General features: G+C 44.6%; 1 protein-coding gene across 3 annotated transcripts in view; it reads right to left on the bottom strand.

Moving 5' to 3' along the window:
* Positions 1 to 4,944: 4,944 nt before the first annotated feature.
* Positions 4,945 to 25,109, bottom strand: part of sema6bb (sema domain, transmembrane domain (TM), and cytoplasmic domain, (semaphorin) 6Bb) — a 132,479-nt gene continuing 112,314 nt past the window's right edge. For all 3 annotated transcript variants that reach the window (XM_005932475.3, XM_042217189.1, XM_042217198.1), the window contains exon 17: positions 4,945 to 10,942. In XM_005932475.3, the coding sequence (XP_005932537.1) occupies positions 10,035 to 10,942 (908 nt within the window). In that variant the 3' untranslated portion in view covers positions 4,945 to 10,034. The remainder of the gene's footprint in view (positions 10,943 to 25,109) is intronic.

Genomic DNA, 25,109 nt, shown 5'->3' with positions numbered 1-25,109 from the left:
TAAATGAGGGTAACTGCAGAGTTTATCTCCCTGCAGGGAACTGAACTGCCCCTCTTCCTCTTCTAAAGAGTTGGTAAAGTTATAATGACACAACAAGACATCCAGAGGCTTCTCATCAAATCCATAAAATGCCCAAAAATCACTCTGTAAAGAAAGAAAAAAATCTTATGAAGTTATACATGAATAATGATCTGACACTGTGCCTGTCTCTAACCTGTAAGAGCTAATCAAGTTCCCAGTATATTTGCCCTGAGAGGCCACAATACTAATTCTAAATTCGTCTGTGTAAAAGTCTCCCATCACTCTCATTTCTTTATATTTTGCTAGGAAAATGGGGAAAAGGTGCAGCTTTTTATTGAAACATGCCGACATGGAAATATAGCGTATAACACAATAACAGCCTGAAAGTGAACTTCGGTGTGAACAGCCCAGTGTGAACTCTGAGCAGCTGTCTGTCATCTCTGTGAGGATCTTCAGGAATAGTTCTCCAGCTTCCTAAAGAACATTCAAAGCTCTTGTTTGGATGTTTCTGCCTCAGGATGTTCCCACACTGCTTCAGTAATGCTGAGGTCCGGTCTCTGGGGAGGCCCATCCATGACTGATAGTGTATGGATGGGCTTTCACTGCGCTGGCAGTGTGTTTGGGATCATTGTCATTCTGAAAAATGAAACTGCTGCCAATCAGATGCAACCATGATGGAGCCTTTTACTCACCTCTCTGCACTGAATCATACATACTATTAATCTCTGGCTCTCTTCAACAACATGTCTTTGCCCTGTCTTCCTTCTCTCACCCATCCGGTCGCGGCGGATTGTCGCCCCTCCCTGAGCCTGGTTCTGCCGAAGGTTTCTTCCTGTTAAAAGGGAGTTTTTCCTTCCCACTGTTGCCAAAGTGCTTCCTCATAGGGGTCGTATCATTGTTGGTTTTTCTCTGTATGTGTTATTGTAGGGTCTACCTTAAAGTATAAAGCACCTCGAGGAGACTGATATTGTGATCTGGCCCTGTATAAATAAATGAACAGTAAATAAATGATCAGCTGAAGGTCCTGTGTCAGGCTGGACTTTTCACTGTTCACTGTTCTTCAAGGACATGACTTTCAGATACTGTTTATCTGATGTCTGCTACTTTTCCTTTGTCTTCTGTTTGTCCAGTTTCCTGAAAAGTTTTTAAGGTCACATTAGTTGACATGCTAAGTTTTCAACTATTAGCTGTTTGGGAATCATCTTGTTGGGACAAATACTATTTTCGGTGTGTCAAACTGTGCAATCTCCAGCATTATTCATAGTTTCAACCGTGAGAAGAAAGCATATGTTTTGTGACAGGCTGCCAAACCTAAAATTGTTCCTTTGGTAAGTTTTCTGTTATATATAGAATCACACTGATTCATCTCTCTAATAGGTGCATTGTTTTATGCTTGAATAATTCATAGATCAGCGTTGAGTGGCTTAACAAACAAAGAGCAGAAAAAGATTCAGGCACAAGACTGGACTGAAAATGTGTCAAAGCAGCCAACATCCCCACAAAAAGTCTGTAAGACCTTCAGGAAACTGGAGAACCACTTTTAAAGATTACAAGAGATAATAATAGGTGACTCAAGACATCCTAATGTGCTGAAACACAAGTCCCTTCCAGTGTAACATCTTTTATCTGTGAAGCCACACAGTTCTTCGCAGAAACCGAGCACGACCCATCCTTTCCAATCAAAACAGTAATGAGTCACAAACTCTCTCCTTCCTGTTTGAGCTTCCACGGATGGCCACCTGGGGGCTCTCTGCTCCCACTCAAACTCCCAAATTAGACTTTATGGCCCTGGCTGTCTACTCATCTACCTTCACTTCCTTTTGATTGTTCATTTTATTCCCTTATGGTTTTAATTTCATTATGTGCCTTGTATTGCTGTGCTTTTCTCATTTCATCACATAATTCCAAGCAATTACATTCTAGGCACTGAGATTAAAATATTTAAAACATTTCACGATAAAATGTGAAAAACAACACATGGTAGCAGTTAGTTATTAAAGCTGGAGGACTCAAATGGACGTAAAGGGAATAATTCAATTTACTCTTTGGGATCGGGGTTTTGGTGTTTTTTTTCCCAGCAGCTTACACCGCCCTCCGATGGTCAGAATTGTTATTGCAATTGGCAATTTTTCTTCGATTTGAGGGAAAAACTGTTCTTCTCTAACAATGCAGCACACTCTCTGTGTACTGCATATGGCACAGTAGTGGACTCATTAGAGTCAGCGGGGCTGGTGTTGAGTCATAGCCAGCAGCCGTGCACAAAAACATTGCTCTGATTGAACAATTATTAGAGATTTTAACAGCAATTAAGAGTTTCATGAGGTATGAATGTTTTGGTGTGGGAAATATCATCAGGGGCATAAGCAGAGTTGCAGACAATTGAATGAGCGCACAGTTGGGTTATCTCATTAGCCACATCTCCACAGCAAGGGTCTGCACGAAATGTAAATGTATTCAGCTGTCGACCTGCTCGCTCATCTGCCCCGAATCGTTCTATCGCTCATTTTCCGTTCGTTGCCTGGCCAGAACAGTGTGAACATTTCAGTTAGTGAGCTCATTTCTTGTGCCTGTGCATCAGTGTCTCTACTCACCAGGAAAAAGCACCTTGGTTTCTTTGCCCGCACACACACACAGCGTATTATTGCACTTGATTTTCATGCAGTGCACATCAAGCCCAAAGTGTGTGTAAAAGTGTGAATATTTTTCATTTTCAGTGGTGTCAGAGAAAATGTGAGTATTTGGAAAAACAAAGATGCTGAGAGGAATGAGAGCTGGCACAGTGTGGAGCTCAGCTGTAGAAGGCAGTCAAATCAAGAAGAGTACCCACTGGCACTGTTTCAGCCTCTTCATTAATCAGATTCATCATAATGAGTGTGTGTGTGTGTGTGTAGATAGATAGGCCATGCACACATGCTTGTGTGTTTTCATAGATCTGATAGAGCACGGAGCGGCTGCAAACACGCTGTAAATTATCCCAAAGCTGGCAAATGCAGTCGGTTTTGATCCGCAGAGGACGGCGGACAAGGATGCCACAAATGTGGGATTGCACACACAGTGTGAGACACCGGCACATTCCATCATTTGAGTACTGCAGCACTGGAGGGCTTCACTCCCATAAACCATCAGCGAATGAGAGTCCCTGACAGGTCCTCGCTGCCCTGCACCACTCAACAGATGTGAAATGGCCTGATAGGCTCCCCAGGGAGATGGAGAACTAGATGGGGAGGAAGGAGGGAGGTAGAAGAGTGGAGGCATAGCCCAGTGAGGAGCAGGGGGAGGGAAGGAGGAGAGGTGGAAGGTAAACTCTGTCTACACCGAGCAATATGAAGTGACAGGTAAATGACGTGGATTTCATGGATTTACACCCTTTTATGATTGCTTTACTGAATATAAAGATGCCGTTTGGCCTCTGGGTTTTGGCATTTAATGAAACAATAACGGTGAATGTAATGGAGCAGTAGCACCCTCTAACAAAGAGTGATGACACTACAACGACTGCTCACTGCAGCTTTGGGCTGTTGTGCAGTAGAGAAAAAACAATGGATCTCAATCTGTGTCAGCTTCGATTTTCAGGCTTTCGTTTTTCCTTCTCAAGACACGAGGAAATTCTCTCAACCAGTGAATGACTTATTTATAATTTATCATCGTTTCTCAAAGCTCGTGTTTCCGTTTCATTCGTCACGTTGCGTGACAACACAGTCAGATCTTCAGCGTTACCGAACAGCATCTTTACAGCGAGTGAATCGGTTATCCTCTGACTGCGTTTCTTCGTGAGGTCCTGTGCTGACTTGCTCGTCCACAGCCTGTTCTGCCTCTCAGCCTGTGACAGCTGGGACAGGCTCCAGCCCCCCTGCTATCCTGAAATAAGTGGAAGGACATGGATGGATGGATATATTACTATCATTTGAGCAAATCATCCGATTAAAAACAAAATAAATGTCCCCATTAAACATGTAAAATTAGGCTGAATTAGTAAGCTGAAAGGGATGAAACTAAAGTAATGATGGCTCTAAAGTGCAAACTGGAATAATATGACCTTGCCCAGGTTTTAGCTGAAGGGGTTGGATAACTGCCCAAATGAAGTGCTGGATGGAGTTATTACTTCACCATGAATAAATGAACTGTGTGCCTGATCTGTTCCTAACTGTCTGCTTATAAAAGCAACTAGTCCGCTTTCAGCGAGATCGTGATAACACTTCAAAAGGAGGAATCAGGGTATTAAATATTTGATCAGTTTCAAACGCAAAGAAAGAAAAACACACAGTTTGCAGATATGTTTGGGGAACAGGAGAGTACATTTATCATGAGAAATAAAGACATTGTGCTGTGAGACACATGAGACAAGAACGAGGCATCCTTCCTGTCCCAAAAGTCCAGCAGCCGCTCGCCTCAGCTCACACGTTTAAGGACTGTAGTTAAAAGATGTAGTCGTTTTTTTAGACATCAAACATTTTCTCCGTCAAATCCAAAATGAGCTGGTGTTTTTCTTTTTTTTCCCCTCAGATAAAACAGACACCCATGTAGGAAAACGTAGGTTTCACAGCCTCCCATGGTCATCACTGATGCAATGACATCATAATGTCAAACACTGTACCGCTGTTAAAGTTTGTGCTGACAGTGTGTGCGATTAAAAAAAATAATATTAGCGCAGAAATGTGACTCCAGCTGTGGAATCTAATTAAATGCATCCGCTCTGGTTCAGTTTTACCCTCGACTACTTCTCTACTTTCACTACATTATTGTGACAGCTGCTGCTATCAGCTCGCTTTGTTTCATATACACGACACACTGCATCGTATACATGCTCTAAAAACACTTTTTCCTTGTATCGGGGTATCAGGCTTTTGTTTTTATGTAAGCAAATATGATCAGCGATGGAGCGAAAATAATTAGAACGCCGTAATCAATGATCACAACTCGATGTGAAGTCCATGTCTGAGTGGTTTATTAGAATAAGAAAGTTGACACAGAGTAAAGTCTCCATGCGGAGTGACAGGCAGAGCTCGGGACAATGTGGCGACATGGCGAACAACTGCTGGAGCATGTCTGTGTGGTCGTATGAGTGTGGCCTTTGTGTTTGTGTGTCCTGCGCAGTTGTCGTAGGGTGCATGCACGTGTTGCTTTTGGCGTGACGACGGACAGGTTTCTTCGCGGACACAAGCGCACACACACTTGCATGTACTGTACAAATTCACACGTCGCTACTTCTGTACACACACGGAGGCTTTGTCGTCATGCAGCTACTGCACTTAAATTACATGTAAGCATCAAGGTTATGTACACGTAGCAGGGACATGTGTTGTCATCCGATGACAGCCCGCCCCCGAGGCCTCGGGCCGGCCTCCGGTGGGAGCTGCAGGACTCCTTCGCTTTGGAGGAGAACGGCCTCCTCCCAAAGCTCGGTCTTTGTGGTTAATTCGCTCTGCGCCTCCTCTTCTTCTTCCGATTCACATTCACATTCAGATCCAAACAGGACGCAACACCTGGGTGCTGCTCACAGTACTGCTCGTCATGATAGTCATCAGGTTCATTGTCATCATCAAATCGGGCACATCAGAGAATTGAAATCATATACAGTAATATTCCATAGAAATCTTAAAACCAAGTATCTACCACAGAAACAAACAATAGAAAAAAGCAAACATGACAAAAATGGTCAGCGCCGACTAGATACATCTACAACTTTACAAAAATGCAAACGTTGATTTTGTTTTTGCCGTTTGTGCTTTTTCTTCTCGCATGTTGGCCGAGGAGGTGCAGTCTCGTTTCACCACATCCCCGTGCATCGCTGGATTTCAAGCGAGTAAGCCTCCTTCCTGGACCTTTTCTGGGGCATAAAGCACGGACAGCGCACTGGAGCACCGTGGGGCAAAATGGCAGTTACTGGCTGGGGGGCATCACGTGACTGGGCCACACGGCACAAACAACCCCAACACACAAAGGTATGGTCTCTTCAGCGAGTGCGCGCACACACATCTTAATAAATAAAATCACAGACTGGCTGGGTCACAAAGACAGAGATGGAAATTTTATGTGTGTGTTGATTCGTGCAGAGCAGAGATAAAGAGGAAGAATGTGTGTGTGTGTTTGCAGGACTGGAGGCAGTATACGCTACATTTAAATAAAACAAAACAAAAGCCCTTATAGGAAAAAGAAAGCAATTTGCCACATGAGAGCTTACGGAAATGTCTAAAAACTGTTACGCATCAAGGATTTAATGTGAAATAAAGTGGAGGGTACTTTGATTTCTGTTTCTGTTACTGAATCATTAAATTAACCAGCTAACCTTTAATAGTGACAAGTGCAATGAGAGCTGGGCTGGCAGAGTCTGCTAACAATCAAAGGGTTTAAAGAAAAGGAGAAGAAGTGCAGCTGCTCGGTGAGGAGGAACGGGAATGACATGAAGTATGCAAAGAAAGGGGAGGATGATGGCTTTAATAAACAGAGCACTCATGAGGTCCACGTGAATTTTTTAGCTCCGGTGTAATGTTGAACTAAGGTAATCAAATTATGCAGTCAGTAAAGTAACATGTACACCAGTCAGAGCGGATCCTAATTCAATTGTGCCCCAAATTTGGTTAAAGGTCCTTTTTGTGCGTTTGCACGCGAGTGTGTGTGTGTGTGATCTGCTGGTGGTTAGCGGAGCTGGTTGAACAGCGCCTCCCTCTCAGGGCTGATGTGTCTGCAGTAATCTTCTCAGGGGCTCATCAGGCCATTAGAGGGCCGGGAATGTACTTTGCCTAATCAAGCATGTTTAGCGAAAAAACCGGAGGAGATGCGGAGCGAGGAGACGCCTCGCTGGGCACGCCGAGCGAGACAGAGAGGCCTCGTGGGCACACACACGCAGACCCGGCGGTGGGAGAGAGACGAGCGGCGTCCTGGCTGGTGGAGAGCTTCCTATCCTCAATACTAATGACCTGTTTCAGGGTGGAATGTGTAAAGAATACACTGCTTTAATGTGGTGGCGAGGCGGTAATGCAGTAACATCACGTTTGCCTGCTTGACCTCCTCCTCTGTCCTTGTCTTCGTAAATCTCTTTCACTGGCCTGTCTCATATATTACGTCAAGCCTGGCTGTACATTTGTTAGGGCTGGGTATTAAACCTCAACAGAAATGTGTCTGCGGAGCTGAACACTGTCAGGTGGTATCGAGTGTCGGGTCAGATTTATGCTTCTGTTTACGCTTCTTGGATCACACGGTTCTTGTTCAAAATATGCCTGCATGTGTTTCTATGCGCTCGAACTAAGTTTATTACTTATTTTGTAAAAGAAAAAAGGTGAAAAAATGCAAGAAGCTGCAGCAGAAACTGACGATGTACGATGCCAGACGTGAGAATGGAGCTGACTTCAGGGGAGAGGCTGGGCTCACGCACACAGGCAGACAAACAGTCACAGACACACTAGAATCACCAGTCAAACTAAAACATATGCATTTGAGAAAAAGCCAGAGAACCTGGAGTAAGGCACAGTCAGAACATGCAAACGCCACACAGGAAGGCAGGAAGACTCTGGACGCTGGGCGACCCCTGCAGTGAGATCGATCGAAGGTTTTAAGGCAGAAAACAAACTGAAAAACTTTGGAAATGGTGCCATAAATCCTCAGAAAGCTGAAAGGTGTGGGTACAAAGAAAAAGCTTTTCTGTCTCCACAAGTGCAGTCTACCTCCTCGGGTCTAATCACAGGACCTTCTCTTCTGGAGTTTAATATAAGAAATACCAAACTGTTAAATCAAAGTGAAATGAAAAGCATTTTTTGGATCTAGCTTGCGTGCTTGTTCTTCCTGTGCCTGTGTGGGTTTCTCTCCAGGTGCTGCAGCTTCTTCCACAGTTCAAAGACATTCGTGTTGATTAATAGTTTTATTGGACTGCTGCATTAAGGTATGAAACTGAGGTGTTGGACTGGTCTCTGTAAGCTACAAACCTCCAGGGCACAATGACAGTACATCAGAGAGTACTGCCCCATTGACGAGCTGTTGTAACCCTGGAGCTCCTATAAGGTAGCTTAAAGTTTCTGGGCGGGCATGCGTCCCGCTTTGATGGAAAAACCACTGATCTGAATAGAAAAAGGGGCGTTTGGTGTCAGGACCAAAAGATGTGTGTCTTGTGTATGTTGATAGCATCTATTATTTAAAGCGGAAAACCCAGCTCGTCCATTTTAACTCGCTTCTTTGTGCGCGGTATAATGGTTTAAACGTATTCTATAGCATACAGCGCTCCCACGCAGGGCTCTGACATTGTTAACATGCATTTGTGAGTGTTAGACGGCCATTAATGGTTCAACAGAGAAAAGAAAAGCAGGGCGAGAATGAGAGTAATGTTGATCAAAGCTGTTTTGTTGCACTCAATATGAGTAACACATTCATGTATACAAGCCCTAAGAGACTCACACACTCATAAAAACATCGCCTTTACGAACGTATGACCCAGATGAAGCTATCTACGTTTGAATCGAGGACAGATGAGAGCTGATGAAAATAGGAAACATCAAAAGATCAGACAACGCAGTGAAAGAGTAACTCCACACCCCAATATACCCATGCCCGTCTGTTTTCTTTATCCTGCTATTGTTGGGAAACACACTGAGAGCAAGAAAGGGACAGAGCCACAAGGGATGACCATTGTGAACAGCGAGCAGTGCCCCTACTCTGGCCTCAGCCCCAGCTTCAGCCCCTCAGCTCCTCCCTGTCCCGGCAAACCAGTGAATCGCTAGTGTGCGTGAGGCGCGAGAGATGCCCGGGCCCAGTCGCTGTGTCTCTCGTGACGGATGGAGCTGCTGTCCTCCTCATTGATATTCCGCCGGGCTGTGGCGGTGGGCTAGGTCCTTGACTCTTAACGGTTATTTGTTGCCGCAGTCTCCTCCCGCCTCTGGGGCACAAAGAGTCTCAGTGTCGGACAGAAGAGGCTGAATGGAGCTCCCAAGCGGCCGGGCAGACAGTCAGAGCTCACATTCCCTCCTTCAAATGAACTGCGGAGCCCGGGGAGGCCTCGGGTCAGGTCAGACAGACCCAGGCATACTGAGAGGCAGCAAGGGAGGGGGGTGGAGTGGAGATACTGTTCCCTTTTCCCAGAGCCTTTCCGACGTCTCGAAGCTTCGGTTTTCCTTGCTGAGAAAATGCTGATATAAAAATATCAAATTAAATTGGCTTTATCTTTATCCTTATATATATCTTGCTCATTATTGCTCTTTTTTTCACTTTCACAGAGCGAGTCCGACCTCCTCACTAGCCACCGATCAACCAACCATCCAAACCTCCGATTGGTGAACACAAAGAGCCTCAAGTAGACACTTGATAAAAATCCGTCTGTCTCTCTGTGATTGGTTATAAAAAGAAAACAATGTTATTACCATCGTCATTATACAGGTGTACTTCACAGTTAAGACAGGACGCTGGCTGGGGTTGTCGTGGCCACACGTATTCACACATACACACAGCGTGATTGGCTGAGAGTCGCGGCCCTTTGACGGCGACATCAGTTCGAGTCCAAAGAAAAGCACATGGTTGTCTGCTGGACGCCACCGGCATCAACAAACCAAAGCAGAAACGTGATTTCACACTTAAAGAAGATCCGTGGTGTTAAAACAGTGAACAGAATGGTGGAGGGAGACCTTTCACATTTGGTGCTGCAAGCCAAATTGTCATTTTATTTGTTTGTTTTTTTTAATCTCCACACTGTCCTTCTATGAAGAGCCTTCGTTCTCCGCACCCCTCTTTTTAGCTCGCCGGTCGTCCCGTGGAGTCAAAGTCACGCTCTGCGGTTGGATCCACCGACAGAGCCGAGGCGTGCACCTCGGATTACGAACGGAGGAACGGAGATGTACAGAGAGTTGTCTCCTCTTTGTCAGCTCTCTCTCTTTGTCCCTCTCTTTAGTCAGCTGAGTGATGTCTGAACATTGAATGACAGTGAGAGAGGACAGACAGGGTAAGGTTGGATCGGGACAGTGAATCTGAGGGTTGTTTGATTCCAGTTTGCTGTTGGAGGGAAGGGGTTGGCGTCAGGGCTCGTCTGCGTCGCCTCACTGGCCACTGGGGTTGCGCTCGCCCACGCTCTTTCCTAGAAGATGGCTGAAGTCAGCCAGTTCTCCCAGCCCTCGGGGCCCGTGCATGTCTGGCCTGATGAGGCCCTGGCGCTGAGGGTGATAGGGTGCGCCATTGTTGCTGTTGTAGTTGAGCGCCTCATGACTCCAGCGAGGCTCCCCGTAGTCCATGTGGGGAGTGGGAGCGGACACCACCCTCCGTCGGTCGGGGGAGTCCTGCGGCGTGGCAGGGTAGATGTATTCTCCTGCTGAGTTCCTTAGCGCACCGGTGGGGCGATTGCTACCGTGCTCCCCTCTCTGCGTGGCGAGGATCAGGTAGCGATGGCGTTCTGTGTGTGGAGGCAGCACCACCTCTCCTGGGTCATCTATCCGGACCATACCGCCGCCGCCTCCACCACCGTGCAGGAACTTGGAGCTCAGGTAGATGACGGAGTTGTTAGGGCAGGGAGTCCCAACGGCAGTGAGGAAGGTCTGACTCTGGTCCCACTCGGTGTCCGGGAGACGTACGCCCCGTTTCTGCTGCAGGGGGGTCTGCTCGGGCGTGGGCAGCAAGCCGGGGTCCATCTCTCCTTTAGGCCAGCCGTTGGGCATGACGAAGGGGTTGTCCGCCTGCGAACAGCGCCGCTCCCCGCCGCTGGTTCTCGTCACGCTCATCACCGACCCGCTGCGGCCTTGTCCCAGCATGCTTTGCTCTTTGTCACCTTTGCGCCGGGCGCCACCGGCTCCGGAGCCGCGAGAGTGGCGGTGCCGGTGACTCATGATCCAGCAGACGGTGAGACCAGAAAGGACGGCTCCTGTTGCAAAAGCTGAAACAGCAGACACCACTAAGAGGTTTACGGACACGAGGCCATCGGGCTCCTCCATGAAACTCTCTTGGAGCAGAATTCCTAACAGAGAGAGAAAGAAAAAAACTTCAGTCAACTGGTGAAAACACGCAAAAAGCATCAGTATTTCCTGCACAAAGTGCGTGGGAGTTTGCAAACGACCAGACAGAGTGACCTATTTTCCATCTCCTCTCTGTGGGTGGTAATTGTCATATGCTTTCCAGCCAAGGTAGCTGTGGCTAATTGCCTTCATTATGTAAAGTGGATGGTGATTTTAATAGCTCTAATAACTGTCTTCCTGATTGAGAATAGCTCTCAAAGCTAACATGTTTCACAACATTAGCTTTACAGAGAGAGATGCCAAGTCTGTCGTTAATGGCGAGTAATAACTTCAAGCTTCCATACGATGAAAATCACTTACACAGTCCAGGTGCCGTTGACGTTACATGTGTGCTGTAGCTAGTCTGACTTTAAACTATTTTGAAACAGAAACACCCTGTAAGTGTTAGCCCAACGTATGCATACATTCGTTTTCTCTGTTGCATCCATACAGCAAGATGATTTCTTGCGCGAGTGAACGCGAGGCATCATGTTTATAGATAAAGAACAGCTCATCTGCGAAACACAACTTTCTGTATCTGGGGTTTTTTTTTTTTTAAGTGAGTACAAGAGATGAAGTCCCTCAGACAGAACTGTTTATGAATTATTGAAGATATGAAAACAGCAAGACCACAGCCTGGTCTGCCATGGATCAATTAGAAAAATGCCAGAAAAGGAGTCATTCTTTGCTGCGTAAGCTCTTGGGACAAGCACCAAATGAATACAATGAGAGCATGTGCGTGCCAAGGGAAGCAGATGAAGGCAAAAAAGAGGGTGTTAGAAGAGAGAGCGTCGTGGCCTAAAGCATACTTGAACATTTGGGGCCTTAGACAAACACTCGTAATAGTTGTTAAATTACAGCTCCAGTAGTAGCAGAGGGAGGAATGTCTCCACAAGGACAGCAAAATAAATCCTTTCTAAGAGAAAATAAATGGATATCATTAATAGACAGTGGGAGCCACTTACTCACTTACAAGTTGTTGAGCACAAAGCGGGGCAGAGAACGGGAGGAATAATGAACACGAGGAAAACGGGACTGTTGTGTTTTTAAACAAACATACTTTTATTAACAGAGATATTCATTTTTAATGGTGCCGGTTGTGGTTCAAACACTCCAGCACGAGACAGCCTGGTGCTTAATTAAAGTGGCCCGTGGCTTTGTCTCGTTTGGTGTTAGGCTACGCATTGGCATTAAAGCAGGGGAAAGGGAGCTAAGACGCTGTGAGAGGCGGCCGAACGGCCACGCCGCTCTCGGCTGGATTAAAAGGGGTAAAAACTTTGACTCTTTACTCGCCTAAAAATGATTCTGAACTTTTTGTCCAACCAAACGCAGCACCAAGAAATCCTGCGTGGAGACATCTGGCCATTTGTAGACTGGACATTGAGCTGACACACAAACTGTTTAACTCAACACCGACAGCAGTGACTCACAAATTTAGCTGATCTTTGGGTCTTTCACTCAAGACAACCTGACACTGTGGCCAACTCGCATATATATAAAAACCTGTTTAGGAAATCTATCGACAATATATAAAATGAGACATCACGCCCCACAAGCCGGGAAGCACGAACCAGTGTCTTATCACGCACAGGCAGTAAAACGTTCAGGTAAACAGAAGCTCTATTTTCAGCTTAAATGAGACTTTTCCGAGGGCAGATTGTATCCGCTGTAAATACGGACCCCCCTGAAGCCAATCTCTCTCTGCTGGGACTCGACAGGAACACGAAGCCACGACTTTACCATCAGAACATTTTTTTTAATGATCACAACCAAGCATCTGTAATCAGAAAAACACACAGCAGGTGTATCAACAGCCCCGAAGAGGAAACCACAATCAAAATAAACTGAGTTTAAAAAGAAAAATTACGCTTTCCCCTCAAGAAATTTCCCATAAATGCCACAAATATCCAATAAACATTTACCAGTTTAGCCTGCAAACATCACTGAAGCCGTAACAAGCAGGCAGACAATGACAAAACTCCAAATTAAATTAAAAATAATATTAGACGACACCCTGACTTTTACTTCCTGTGTGAAAGGGCTGGATAAAAACAAGGACGCCGTCTCCAGCAGACAAATCTGCAGCTTCATCTTGAAGTAACTTCATAAAGTTGTGCGGTTTTGTATGGCGCACGCTGCTGCGTCAGTGCTTACAGGATGTGGGTAATTTAACCTGTGAATAATGGGGTGTAATAGTGAGCACAGCTGTTATTTGAATTTGTTAGGTATTAGCATATTCTGCGTTCTTCATCATCGACCAGAAATCGTGTAGCCATGAAACACTCTTAATGAAAAGTTTTTATTGCGTTTAACGTTATTAAAAAATGTCAAATTTGAAGACAAATGGGTTTAATAATAATTAAATAACGGCTTCATGTTTTATAACAAAAATATTAATAATTTCTCATTCGAGGAATAAATTCATTGAAAAACCACTTAGTTTTTCTCAGATAATTTCAGTGTTAGGTGTTGTAATACTTCGGCTTTGACCTTTTGTGGAACTCACTGGACTTTACTTGCAGCTTATTTACTTTTCTGCCAACAAAATCCTCAAACTCTTTGGGTTCAGCCACGTCTTGAGAACATTTTACGATCACTGAGCATTAAAAACTAAATTAACAATGGAAAAAACTTTCTGCCAACTTGAAGCTCTTCTCCTTTGTGAGGAAATGCTGATAGCTGTTATATTTATCAGGCTCTCCGTCTTAGTTTGATGTGTCCATATTTGCTATTTAACAAAAAGCTCATGTGAGGCAGACAAAATATTTTTGCATATTTTGACCCAATAACAGGAAAATTACAGCTCACATTTCCATCCTGCCCTTCACTCTGTCTGTCTGTGCCAACAATCATACGACCCCGTATGAGCGAGCGCTTTGGCGATAGTGGAAGGAAAAACTCCCTTTTAATAGGAAGAAACCTCCAGCAGAGCCAGGCTCAAGGAGGAGGCTTGGTTTACCCACAGCCAGCAGCGTTGGAGCAGCTGCCACCTCCTCACACCACCCATCCTACTTAAAGCAGGGGTGTCAAACATCAGGTCCTGGGGCCAGAATTGGCCTAGCAGAGACTCCAATAAAGCTCCTCTGGACAGCTTTGGAAAACGTGAAGGGAGTCATAAATTTTGGACTTCTAATTGTATTACACATTTCTTTTTACTGATAAGGACTTTGAACACGGCCGTTCATGCTACACCAAAGTAATTAGGTTAATAGATTATTCTGTCATTAAATGATAGAAATGTTTTTTGAAATGGGAGTTTCATTGAGCGGGCTGCGTGTGGCCTACGATGTAAAACGAGTTTGACGTCTCTGCCTTAAAGCATGACTGCATCCCACAGAGCTGAGGTGACAATGGGCACAACTGCACTTAATCATTCATCCATCCCTTGTCACTAACAATTAAATGTTAGAGCTTGGACAATAGATTGCGGACGCCATCGATGTGAGCTCATACACTCACAAGTTTGCAATTTCCATCGATCGAATCCTGCCATTAATCAGGTGGCCTTGTTGGTCAATCAATGTCCTTTTCATCACTAATTAGTGCTTTATCACCAATCCGCTGAGCTCAGTGAAACACGTGGACACAGGCTTTAGTTACAGCCTGCTAATTATGTGACACACACACAGTTCAGTTCGGTTCAGCATCACACAAATGTTCCTCAATAAGCCGAGATCAGCGGGATCGTGTCAGCCTTAGAGCGTAATGCGATCTGTATTTGTCTTTCATTTCTGCTTTTGGTTGATTCAACAATCCCTCCTCCCCACGTTCCCATTTTGTTCCCCAATCAATTCATCACAGCCTCTGAATATTAACACGTATGGAAAAAATAATAAGTTTGTTCTCCTGCAGCAGGTCTTCACATGTGGTTCATGCTATGCATTGGAAAGTGTTTATTTGACCGTGTATTTAGGCTTATTTAGGATTTTGCCCAACGGGATGTAAAAAGTTGATTGCCTAATATCTCAAAATTGCTCTGAACACAGATGGCAGCTCATAATTGAGATCTCAGAGCATATCAAAACACAGCCAGCTCGTGGTTACGCAGGCTAACCAGCACAGTCTTTGTGTATTCATTTAAGCACCCATGCTCTTCCATGTTTGGACTGAATTTGGCGTTTGTTCACTGGGACTTCTTCTCTCCTTGAACATATTGTTGGCATCTTTGGTCGCGCAGCCTAAACACAGGCTGATTATTGCTGTATTTATTTCCATGTTTTTGGCCGATATTCAGCTCGGAGAGCTTGTCAGCTTTAGTTACATTATTGTTCCTCTCTTCAGGAAAATAGACATTTTTGAGGCACAGATGCGACACAGAGGCAGGAAGTTACTACCATATTCCCTCTGCTCTACTCCTACACACACACACACACACACACACAGAGGCTTGAGGAGTTTGAAAAGTCAGGTATTGCACGTATCTAGGGTTGGATTTTTCTTTAATAATCCCTCGAGTCCTGATGAGTTTGTAAACGAAAATGAAGTTCTGCGACCGCAGAAAAATTCAGAACGAGCCAATAACCGCCACAAATCTCCTCTCCCACGCTCACAACATCTGGAATTGTTCGATACAGAGGTTTCAGATGCTTCTTTAACGTGTACCTCGGCTGTGGTCCAGGCTTGCTGTGTGACACTTTAGATTAAATTCTGCATGGCTGCAATAATGCTGCTGTCAGCTTCATGCAGGGGCACGTTTCTGACAAGTGTGTTTATTATTGCTGTACGAGTGTGTGTGTGTGTCACAGCAATCACGGCACCCCAACTCTCTTGCTCTCTCTCTCTTTGACATGGACACTTAGATATGTTAATTATTTTTTGCCAGCTTCTTTTATCCCCCACTTATGTCTTTCTTGGATGCTTGACATCGAGAGGAAATCTTTAGCCAGTGGGAATAAGCTGGAAAAGGATTACGATGATAAAGAGAGCACGCAGAAAGCAGAGCGATTGGGTAGTGTGCGTTTTTGTGACAGCAGGCAGGTTTCCCCGCATCCTTGGGGTGACAGCAGAAACTACTGCTCGCGCGCTCCTTCCTCATCTCGGCTCCTTCTCTTCTCCAATCCTGCTCACTTATTAAACCTTAATAGAAGCCAACAGGCCTGCCTGTCAGCCTGACGAACACTGAGCTGCTTGTCTCTGGGCTTCCAGCTCCAATTACAGCGTAACAATGAGAAGAAGGGAGAGGAGAGCGATTTTACAGTATGTATGCTAAAAAAGGGGAAAAAAAGGAAAGAAAGTGGGAGGAGAAGAGAGGACATGAGACAAAAGAGGGGGCGAAGATGAGAGGGAGGACAAGGCTAATAAAAAAAAAAAAGGAGAGGGGATTAAAGAGGTGACCACAAAAGCGAAATACGACCGAGGAGGGAGCGCAGAGGAGAGAGAGCAGAGAGATGTTGTTCCCTGTTGATGAAAGCAACACTGATAAGATATTTTCTAGAAAATACTTTTATACCGCCTAACTGTCAAAATCAAAAGCACAAAGAAAATCAGAGTTTCTCTGGTATTTCGCCGTCTTTGTCTCTAACCCGCAGTCATCCGTTCCTTCGCGCGGCGCCGTCCTGCCCTCCCTCCTATCCGCTTGTTAGTCGTTAATCCTTTCTCAATTTCTCTCTCCTACCCACCGCTCCTTTGATCACCGGGGGTGGCGGCATGATGGGAGTAATAGCTTCGAACTCAAAAGAGAAGTAAGGAAACTTTTATTCACATACTTTCAAATCAAGGTTGCTCCAGTAAAATCTCATTTTATATTCGAGTGTCAAAGTTTCTGTTACTTCTGCAGTGTGACAGGCGCGGTTACGCTAAATTTCTGTGCCTACCAATAATCGCTCGTACTTGTCCTCCGCTCTCATTTCTACCTCCCCGCATTTAGAAAGCGAGTAAAGGAAATTATTGAAAAGCCCTGCTAGCCGTGCCAGTTGTTCAACATTTGCCTTGATTAGAGCTCTGGCAGAAGACTCGGTATCTGCTCGCTCCAGAATCGCAGTTTGGCGCCGCTTTCAACAAAGGCCTTGTGAACGTGTGTGAATGAGACAAAGGGAAGGAAAATTATTTTCGACCCACCATCGGTGATGATGATTATGATTAGAGAAGTGCAGCCAAGGCATAATCCCTGTTTATCACATGTACTGAGTCTTATCGTTCTGGCAGATTTGGCCGTGGTTTCTGTAGGTTATGATGATACTGTAATGACTGCAAAAACTGGGAACACGGCAGTGACCTCCAGAAAAACACGAGTTCAGACAATCGCTGAAAGATTTACTGGCGTTAAACTGTTATCTTGCAGCGTGCCCACTGTTATCTACAGCCACAGCTCCCGTCGGTGTCCTGTGATCTACACAACATGTGTTTTAAAGGCAGTTTACACTAGTCTAAGCAGCTGACTGTTCTTACGCCACTGATTTGTTCTTATTTCTGTGCCGTAGTCTGATAGCAGCGTGCCGTGATTTATGAACTGAATCATCATCAGTTTGCAAATTCTGAACACATTTTAATGATCACTAAATCACTGTGATCTTTATTTCCCGTAGTTATTATTTAACAAAATAAAACACCTTTCAGCGATGTTGAAACTGGGTTTTTTGGAGACCGGGGATGTAAATCTGTCCGTCTCTATCCGGTCGTTAAGTCTGACATCACTAGCCTGTCTGGGCCAAAACTCCGCTGCAGGTCCATATATCAAACGATCACTATGGCATTACTGAGAGTTGAAAAACTGTCTAAAGTCTTTCATCTTTAATAAAATGATCAACGTTCTGCTCTACCAGGTGTAACAATTGAGTTTAACATCCAGGCATCCATGAAAACGGAATTTATGACATTTAACGGAGTTAGAAGTTAGCAGGAAGTTAGCTCGCTAGCTTCTATCTAAATACAATATATAGCATGTCCTGACTGCGGGGTTTTGGAAGCAAATTAAAACATACAGCTCTGCTATCACTTCCAACATAAATGAAGACAGAAAACTAAACAGCAGTGACGTTTGTAGGGTTACTGAAGTTTGGCTAGCTGGTATATAATGATGTGCTATGTGACCGCTAGCGACATAGCATAATATAAACAAGCTAACTTTTTTTCCACTCGATAAAAGTTGACGTGAGTGTTCTCGGTGGTCAGGAATAAATGTAATCGCATGGCAGGATGCTGTAAAAGGACCGAACTTCAGCCAGGAGAACAACTGAGATAATCTATCCACAATACGAGGTTAGTCATTCATATACTGCTGCATGGGCTGGGCTGTAGTTACATCCTAAGGTTTTAAAAACTGAGCTTAAATAAATGATTAGCGGTAATAAAAGCGGGGGGGGTTCACCGTTGTTCCTTGCTTGTTTTAGGAGCTTTTTGAGATTAAATAGAAGAAAATACAAAACATTAAACATGTTAACAACACAAAAGCCATATTAAACGCAGACTACTTTAGGCCTGGAAGTAGGATTCGTCGCGTCATCACTTAACGACCGGATAACATTCCCACGCGCCTTTGCACTCAACAAAGAAAAAAAACCGCTGTTGTTTTTATAGCAGTTTGTTACGCTGGACTTCTGAATGGAGTTTGACAATTGAGGAAGAAAGAAAAACACGATTCGAGCAGCTGAAATGAGTTTTTTAAGATATGATTTGATTCAGATGGCCTCTAAAAACACAGAAGGAAACCTCACTCGCTGTTTTAACTACTTACATCTGTAGCACATGCAGCTAGTGAGGATGGGGTGCTAGCCGGGGCGTGTGCGCATTCTTCGTATCACAGAAATGAAATTGAAATGTTTGCTAAAACAAACCAGACTGAAAATTTAGTTTTAGGTTTTGAATAAAACTATGAAGTGTTAAGTTTTTGGTGTTCCTGCCAGCATCATGACTCAAACCGTTAGCCATTTTAGATGCTAACAAATTAATTTGCAAACTATTTGAGGTTGCTACAGTTCGATAGGTTCCTTAATCAAAAGGCAAGCAGGGGAACTTTTATGCGGTTTGAGAGCCAGAATCCATGTTTTAGAAATACAGCACATCAAAACAGAACAAAGAGACTTCACAGCTTCCCGGTGGACCTGTCGATGCCACGAGCACACACTTCTGAGCTTGATAGGTTACGACTGTGTCAGCGTACAGCCGGTGATCTGAGGGGCTTTCATCTCTGGAATCCACCATTTTTATGCATAATGTTAATGTGTTTATGCACGCAGTGACGGTGGGATTTCACGTGGCAAAGCACGTGCGCTGTAGTGTGAATAAGTGTGTATAGATGTATGAATATGTGTGAGTTAATAAGTAAGTGCGCGCTGTGCCTGCATCCATGGCTCAGTGATTTTGCTCATTATCCTCGTCTCCTTCTCCTCTGTTGAAGAGACTGCAGGCGCTGTTTCGTTTCTTGTTTTTAGCACGTACTCCTTCCTGCCGTCTTACTCCTTTTACTTTTCTCTTAACAGATACACTACATAACTTACCCATTACCTCTACTACCTCCTCTACTTCTGTTTCACGCACACAAACGCAGTGCACCTCATGCTGTGAGCTGTGAAACTAACACCAATGTGTGTTCAAGCCAGGCAGCAAACTGGGAAAGAATCGAAAGGCTTTAAAAAGAAGCCCAGCTCCTTACTTGGACTAAACCTTGCTTGCTCATAAACCCTGTTTACTCTCGGGATGACTGTAAAACCATTTACAGTCTGTCCCTGACAGCGTTTTCAGAGCGCGGCTTAAAGAAAGCTGTTGGGGACTTGTGCACAACTCTCTCGCACAAAAAAGATAAAGAAATAAAAACCCCAACCTTGGCTCCCGAGGGCCGCTGAGACGCTCACTCGGCTGATCAATATGTTAAAACATTTATGCACACCACCCATGTGTTTGTAATTAAAATTCTATAAAATCTCCACCAAAAAACACACTGTTAATAGATTCTGGGTTTATTAGCGAGGGCACATCAGGCTTTTGGCTGATTTAGAGTCAAGGCTTTCAGTGATGACTGCATAATTACAGACCTTGCTGCCTATACATTCCTCTTTTCCATCCCGCTATTTCTATCCCGTGTATCTACGTTTTTAACTCACCCTCATTTGGCTTCCTTCTATGTGCTTATAGAAAACTCTGCTAGGGGTAAATGAGGTAAGTCTGGAGTTGCTTTGGGCAACAACGTGTGTTAAAATCATCGGGGGGGGGGGTGCCGTGTAATCAAATGCTACAGGAGTTTTTTTCTTTTCCATTCTCATAAATGTTTTTTTCACAGCCTACGCACACATGTTGCTATTCCTCATTCTTTATTCGATTAGATCAGCAGACCTTGTTCTCCAAATCTGGTCAACCTTTTAGCAAAAGGCAGTTTAACAAGAGAGAATCTGTTAGCAGTTTCAGCTGCATCCAATCCAAACAAAGCAACTGGGCTGTGGCGGACACTGTGGTGAAATAAATTGTTTTGCAGAGCTTCTCGTGTGCACGAGAGTGCACGTGTGCAAACATGCATGCGTGTTTTCCTCAGTAGGATGTAGCTTTTTACTATTTCCCTCTATATAGGAGTGCTATACTACGCTGGCTGTGCTTTCGTTTGGTAATTGATATTCTCATTTTAGGTGCAAAGCCAAACGTGCACTATCGAGAGCAATAATAAATATTCACAAACTTGTCGCAGGCAATAAATTGGAGAGCAGGTCCGCACAGAATTAGTCTAACAATCTGCCCAGAGGGTTCACGTCTCTCATTCCTAAATCATGAAGCAGGCAATTCAACTTAATCTTTCTCACATGCTACGTCCATATATCACGTCTGTGTGTGCTATATACCCACCAGCTGAAAACACACGCCACATTGTTTTTCTTATGTTAACACCACCAGAGCTGAAGTGTTGGAATCTTTCCACATACAAATTTATGAAGGTTTAACAAAATGATTAAACCATCAGGCCTCACGTCAAGGCGGGCGGCTGACAAAAGCTGCTTTCTCCGTATACGTGCAGCCGCTCGTCTCTTGTGTTAATTTACAGGTGGCCTTTAATGAAATGTCTCGGCCGTGACACAGGCCCACGGCACCGCAAATGGACACCGCCAGGATACTTCCAGAGCTGAATGATCACTCAGAATCACGGCGCCTGTCAGGACCCCGGACTACAGAGACTTTCGACTGATCAATACCGGAGTGCCGCAACAAACTCCGGGGTTAACAAGATAGGAAGAGGGTGACGGACAGTGAGTAGAGGAAGGACGGAAAGAGGAATGGAGGCCGAGAGATGTGACAAAGAAGAGGTGTGCGAGTGTCAGAGGGAAGAGGAACACCAATGAAGTGAAAGTAAAAACGGGGTGCTGGGGGAGCGTGAAAAAAACACAGCAGTGTTATTGATGTGTTTCAGAAAGGAGGGAAAGTGTTGTTTGATGTAGGGGACTCACCATGGTCGATTTTCGTCAGAGTGACACAAAAACAATCCCCAGAGCTGTGAGAGCAGAGTAGTTACAGCACTCTGGTTGTCACACTGCAGGACTTTCAGGACGCGGCGCCGGACCCGTATTACTCAGCGCCCCGGGCCAGTTCAGATTCCTCAAACAGCACGCAGCCCGCTGTTTATTTCAGCAGACGGAGACAAAGTGGAGCGTGCGCTCGTGTGCTCTTGTGCAAAGCGTAGGGTCACCTCACACCCCATCTATATTTTGCTGTTCATACAAATGTATCACCTCTGTTTGAGGCTGGCACCCGGCTCATGCAAACCAGGACGCTCACCATCACAAACCATCGCCCCACACTCATTCTGAAGTAAATGTGCACGCTAAAGGGTCTGTACCTAAATATAAGGCACAAAATGTAATCAAAGTAAAAGTAGAAGTACTCAGTATGGTCTTATTTTACTGCAACTAAAACACAAAAGCATTGTTTTTGTTTTATTCCACTGACGAGAAATTCGAGGCAATTTAACTGCACTACAGTTGATCTCATTAAGCGCACTACAATCAGTTAAAAGAAATATTAAATATTTCTTTTTTCTTTGTCAGACTGTTCATCACGTTGTTTTATTTGATTGAATCTTTGCAATCAAGCACCTAACGATTTTATTTGTGCCCCACAGTTACAGTTTATCAAGGTTGTGGCCTTAAACTTTGGATTAGTAAAAAGAAAAAGGTTACAGCATTATTATCAGACATTAAAGCCTTTGAACATTTGCTTGAAAAATGTATTTTTTTCTGGAAATCAGTCCCTCTCTCCTCAAAAACAGTGCTTTCCTTTCACTTCTTTGTGTCAGATGTTTGAGCTTCAGTGTGCAGAATGACACACGTGCAGCGTTTGACACCAGAAAGCAGTTTTTTACTTTCATCTTCCGAAGGAGGAAAGTTTCTTTGAGCTCACCTAGGATCTGACTTTAACACTTACATGTACAAGATGACTGCGTGACATAAAAAAGGAAGCCCGGCTGGATCCGACATTCATCTGAGACGAGGAGCGATGTGGAAGCCTGCACGTGTTCATTCGACTTCTGTAAAGTTTAAATATTTTCATGAAAATATTTATTTATTCATAGAGTCGAGATTTTTAAACGGGGCACAGGTTTTTTTCCCCAAACTCTTTTTGTGCTTAATAAACATTTAAAACAAATGATCACCTAAAAGGCACTATTTTAGGATTTACTGATTCATAGGAGGCCTTTAATTATTCATTAGCAAATAACGATTGAAGCTTGGGAGAAAAAAAATCAGTTTTTCTTGCACTGCAAGAACAAAAACAATAGAGGGACGAAGTCTGCTGATCAGCTCCGACTGACAATGTAGTAACACCATCAAGTGGAGCTTATTTTATTTAGATCGCGCCAAATTCTCAAGTCATGGACGTCCTGTGTATTATAAGATAAAGACCCAACAATAATACAGAGAAAAGCCCAACAATAATACACACTGTGGAAGAGAGCCAGAGATTAATAATAACTAATGATTCAATGCAGAGAGGTGTATAAACACAGTGAGTGAAGAAGAAACACCTGCTGCATCATGGGAATCCCCAAGCAGCCTACACCTATTGCAGCATAACTAAGGGAGGATTCATGGATTCGTCTGATTTTGACAAATCCAAGAAAAACACAAACATAACATCGGAAACGTTCACGCTGTGTATACATAGCACCGATCGAAGGCCACTGAAATATTCTGCAGACACTATGTTGTAATACCATATTTTAATTACAATATATGCGACATTTTTTCCCTCCAATAAATGCTTTTGATTCACATATGTGACGGTCATAAGGCCACACACACACACACACACACACACACACATACACACACACACACACACACACACACACAGAAAACATCAATCAGCCCAGATCTGAGGCTCTCTGAGGGGTCAGCGGGTTCCCATGTGTTTCTTAGTGCTCTCTGTGAGGAACCTGCTATGGAGAGCGAGATGCGATGCGAGCCAAGAGGACTCGGAGGAAGAAGTCAGATGAAAGAGCCGAAAACCTTCAGGAGTCCTTGCACCTCGCCGAGCTTTCCAAAGGCTGAAGCTACTATTCTTATCTTCTTAGAGCTCTTTATAAAAAAAAATCCACACTGAAAAACGACACACACCAGACGCTATTTCACCGCCCAAACACACACTTACACATGTCAGTTGGTAAATGGTGTGAGGTCCTCGTATTTCATCAGCCTAAACCTCAGTATTCACCGAGGGGATTGGCTCTGTTCTTCAAGCCTCTCAGAAGCTCCTCGGGGTGGGAAAGATGTGAGAGCTAGAGCGCAAGCTGGTGTCTGGGGATGCGCAGTTACGCGCTGCGCTTCCTCCATCTCCGCTTCCCCTCACTCTCGCTCCCTGCCCTTGTGTGCGACTTGCAGGAGTGACAGAAGAGAGTTAGGATTTGAGGAAGGTGGTATGAAGGTTTCTGAAAGCTTTCTGCCTTGCCTCTGAAAGGGGATAGCATCATCTCTGTCTTTCTCTGCCTCTGGATGGGTTCAGACTGCAGGGCAACACATTTATCATCAGCAAACTTAAGATCCTGTGTTTTAACCGGCTGCCGTTTAAATACAAAGAACTCTGTTGGCTTTATCAGCCCCGCTGCCCAAACCTCAGCCGAGGCCCCCTCCAAAGTGCAATAATTAGGATGGAATGAAATGAGGCCGCGGCTGTAAATTTGGCAACACGTTTTCCTTCCTAAACAAAGCTCGTCACAGCGTTCCAAGCAGCCAGACAAAAAGCACGAGCCCGTCCTAGCTCTGCGGTGATCGTCATCCACTCGAACATGACGCCACAACAAGGGATCTCCAATCTGCCTTCGCCTCATTGATGTTTTAGTGGACCTCAATTACTGAGTGACTGCATCCCGCTGTTCCACCAGTCAAAACACTGCCTTTCTTCAGGAAATATTTTCACAGCACCATAATTGCTTCCATCTGTAGCTACGCTGTGGCAACACTAGCTATGTCATTACGGCTGAGTGAGTTCACAGCAAAAACGGGTGCCGAATGTGCGACTCTGATTGTTTGTGTGTCAATTTGGATGCAGGCGTTTGTTCGAAAACCGACTCCGTTATTATCAGCAGAGGGAAAACAGAGATGTGAGAAAAGTGCTGAAACGGAACAAGGAGGGAATCTGACGTCTCGGCGGCTCCGGCCCCACAAACACCCACACATCGCCTCCGAATCCTGTCTGATGACTAGTTTAACAGAGTTGACTTTAGCTGATGAGGTGTCTGCACAAACACAATTTGACTTTATCCTCAAAAGGCTTGCAAACAACAAAGTAAAATGAGGCAGTGTTGAGATTACTGCTGCCGGAGGCTCTTCCGAAGATTTCGCAGGACCCCAAAAATTATGTGGATACGAGAATCTTTCTTTTAGAATTAAGATGCCCTCACGGTAAATTAAAAGACCCAAGCTGGCGTACTGACATACCATTTAGCCCGTGTTTATGCTGTAACCGATTGGCCTGTCAGCAAAGGTTACGACCTGGAAAAACTGAAGCCGACCAATCGACGCGTTGCGAGAGCCTGTCGCAAGTGGATCTGACATATGTGGCGTCTGTCGACACTTTAATCAAATCTGACTCATTACGCTGTTTACAGAAGTGGCTTATATTACCTGTCACACGCGTGTTCACACATTCTCATCTCCCTCACACACACACACACACACACACACACACACACACACACACACACACACACACACACAC

Source organism: Haplochromis burtoni, unplaced genomic scaffold (genome assembly GCF_018398535.1).
Source record: "Haplochromis burtoni strain Fernald_Lab_line unplaced genomic scaffold, NCSU_Asbu1 Contig_13, whole genome shotgun sequence".
NCBI lineage: Eukaryota > Metazoa > Chordata > Actinopteri > Cichliformes > Cichlidae > Haplochromis > Haplochromis burtoni.
The sequence above is the reverse complement of the archived record's forward strand: the minus strand, read 5'-3'. Positions and strand labels throughout refer to the sequence as shown.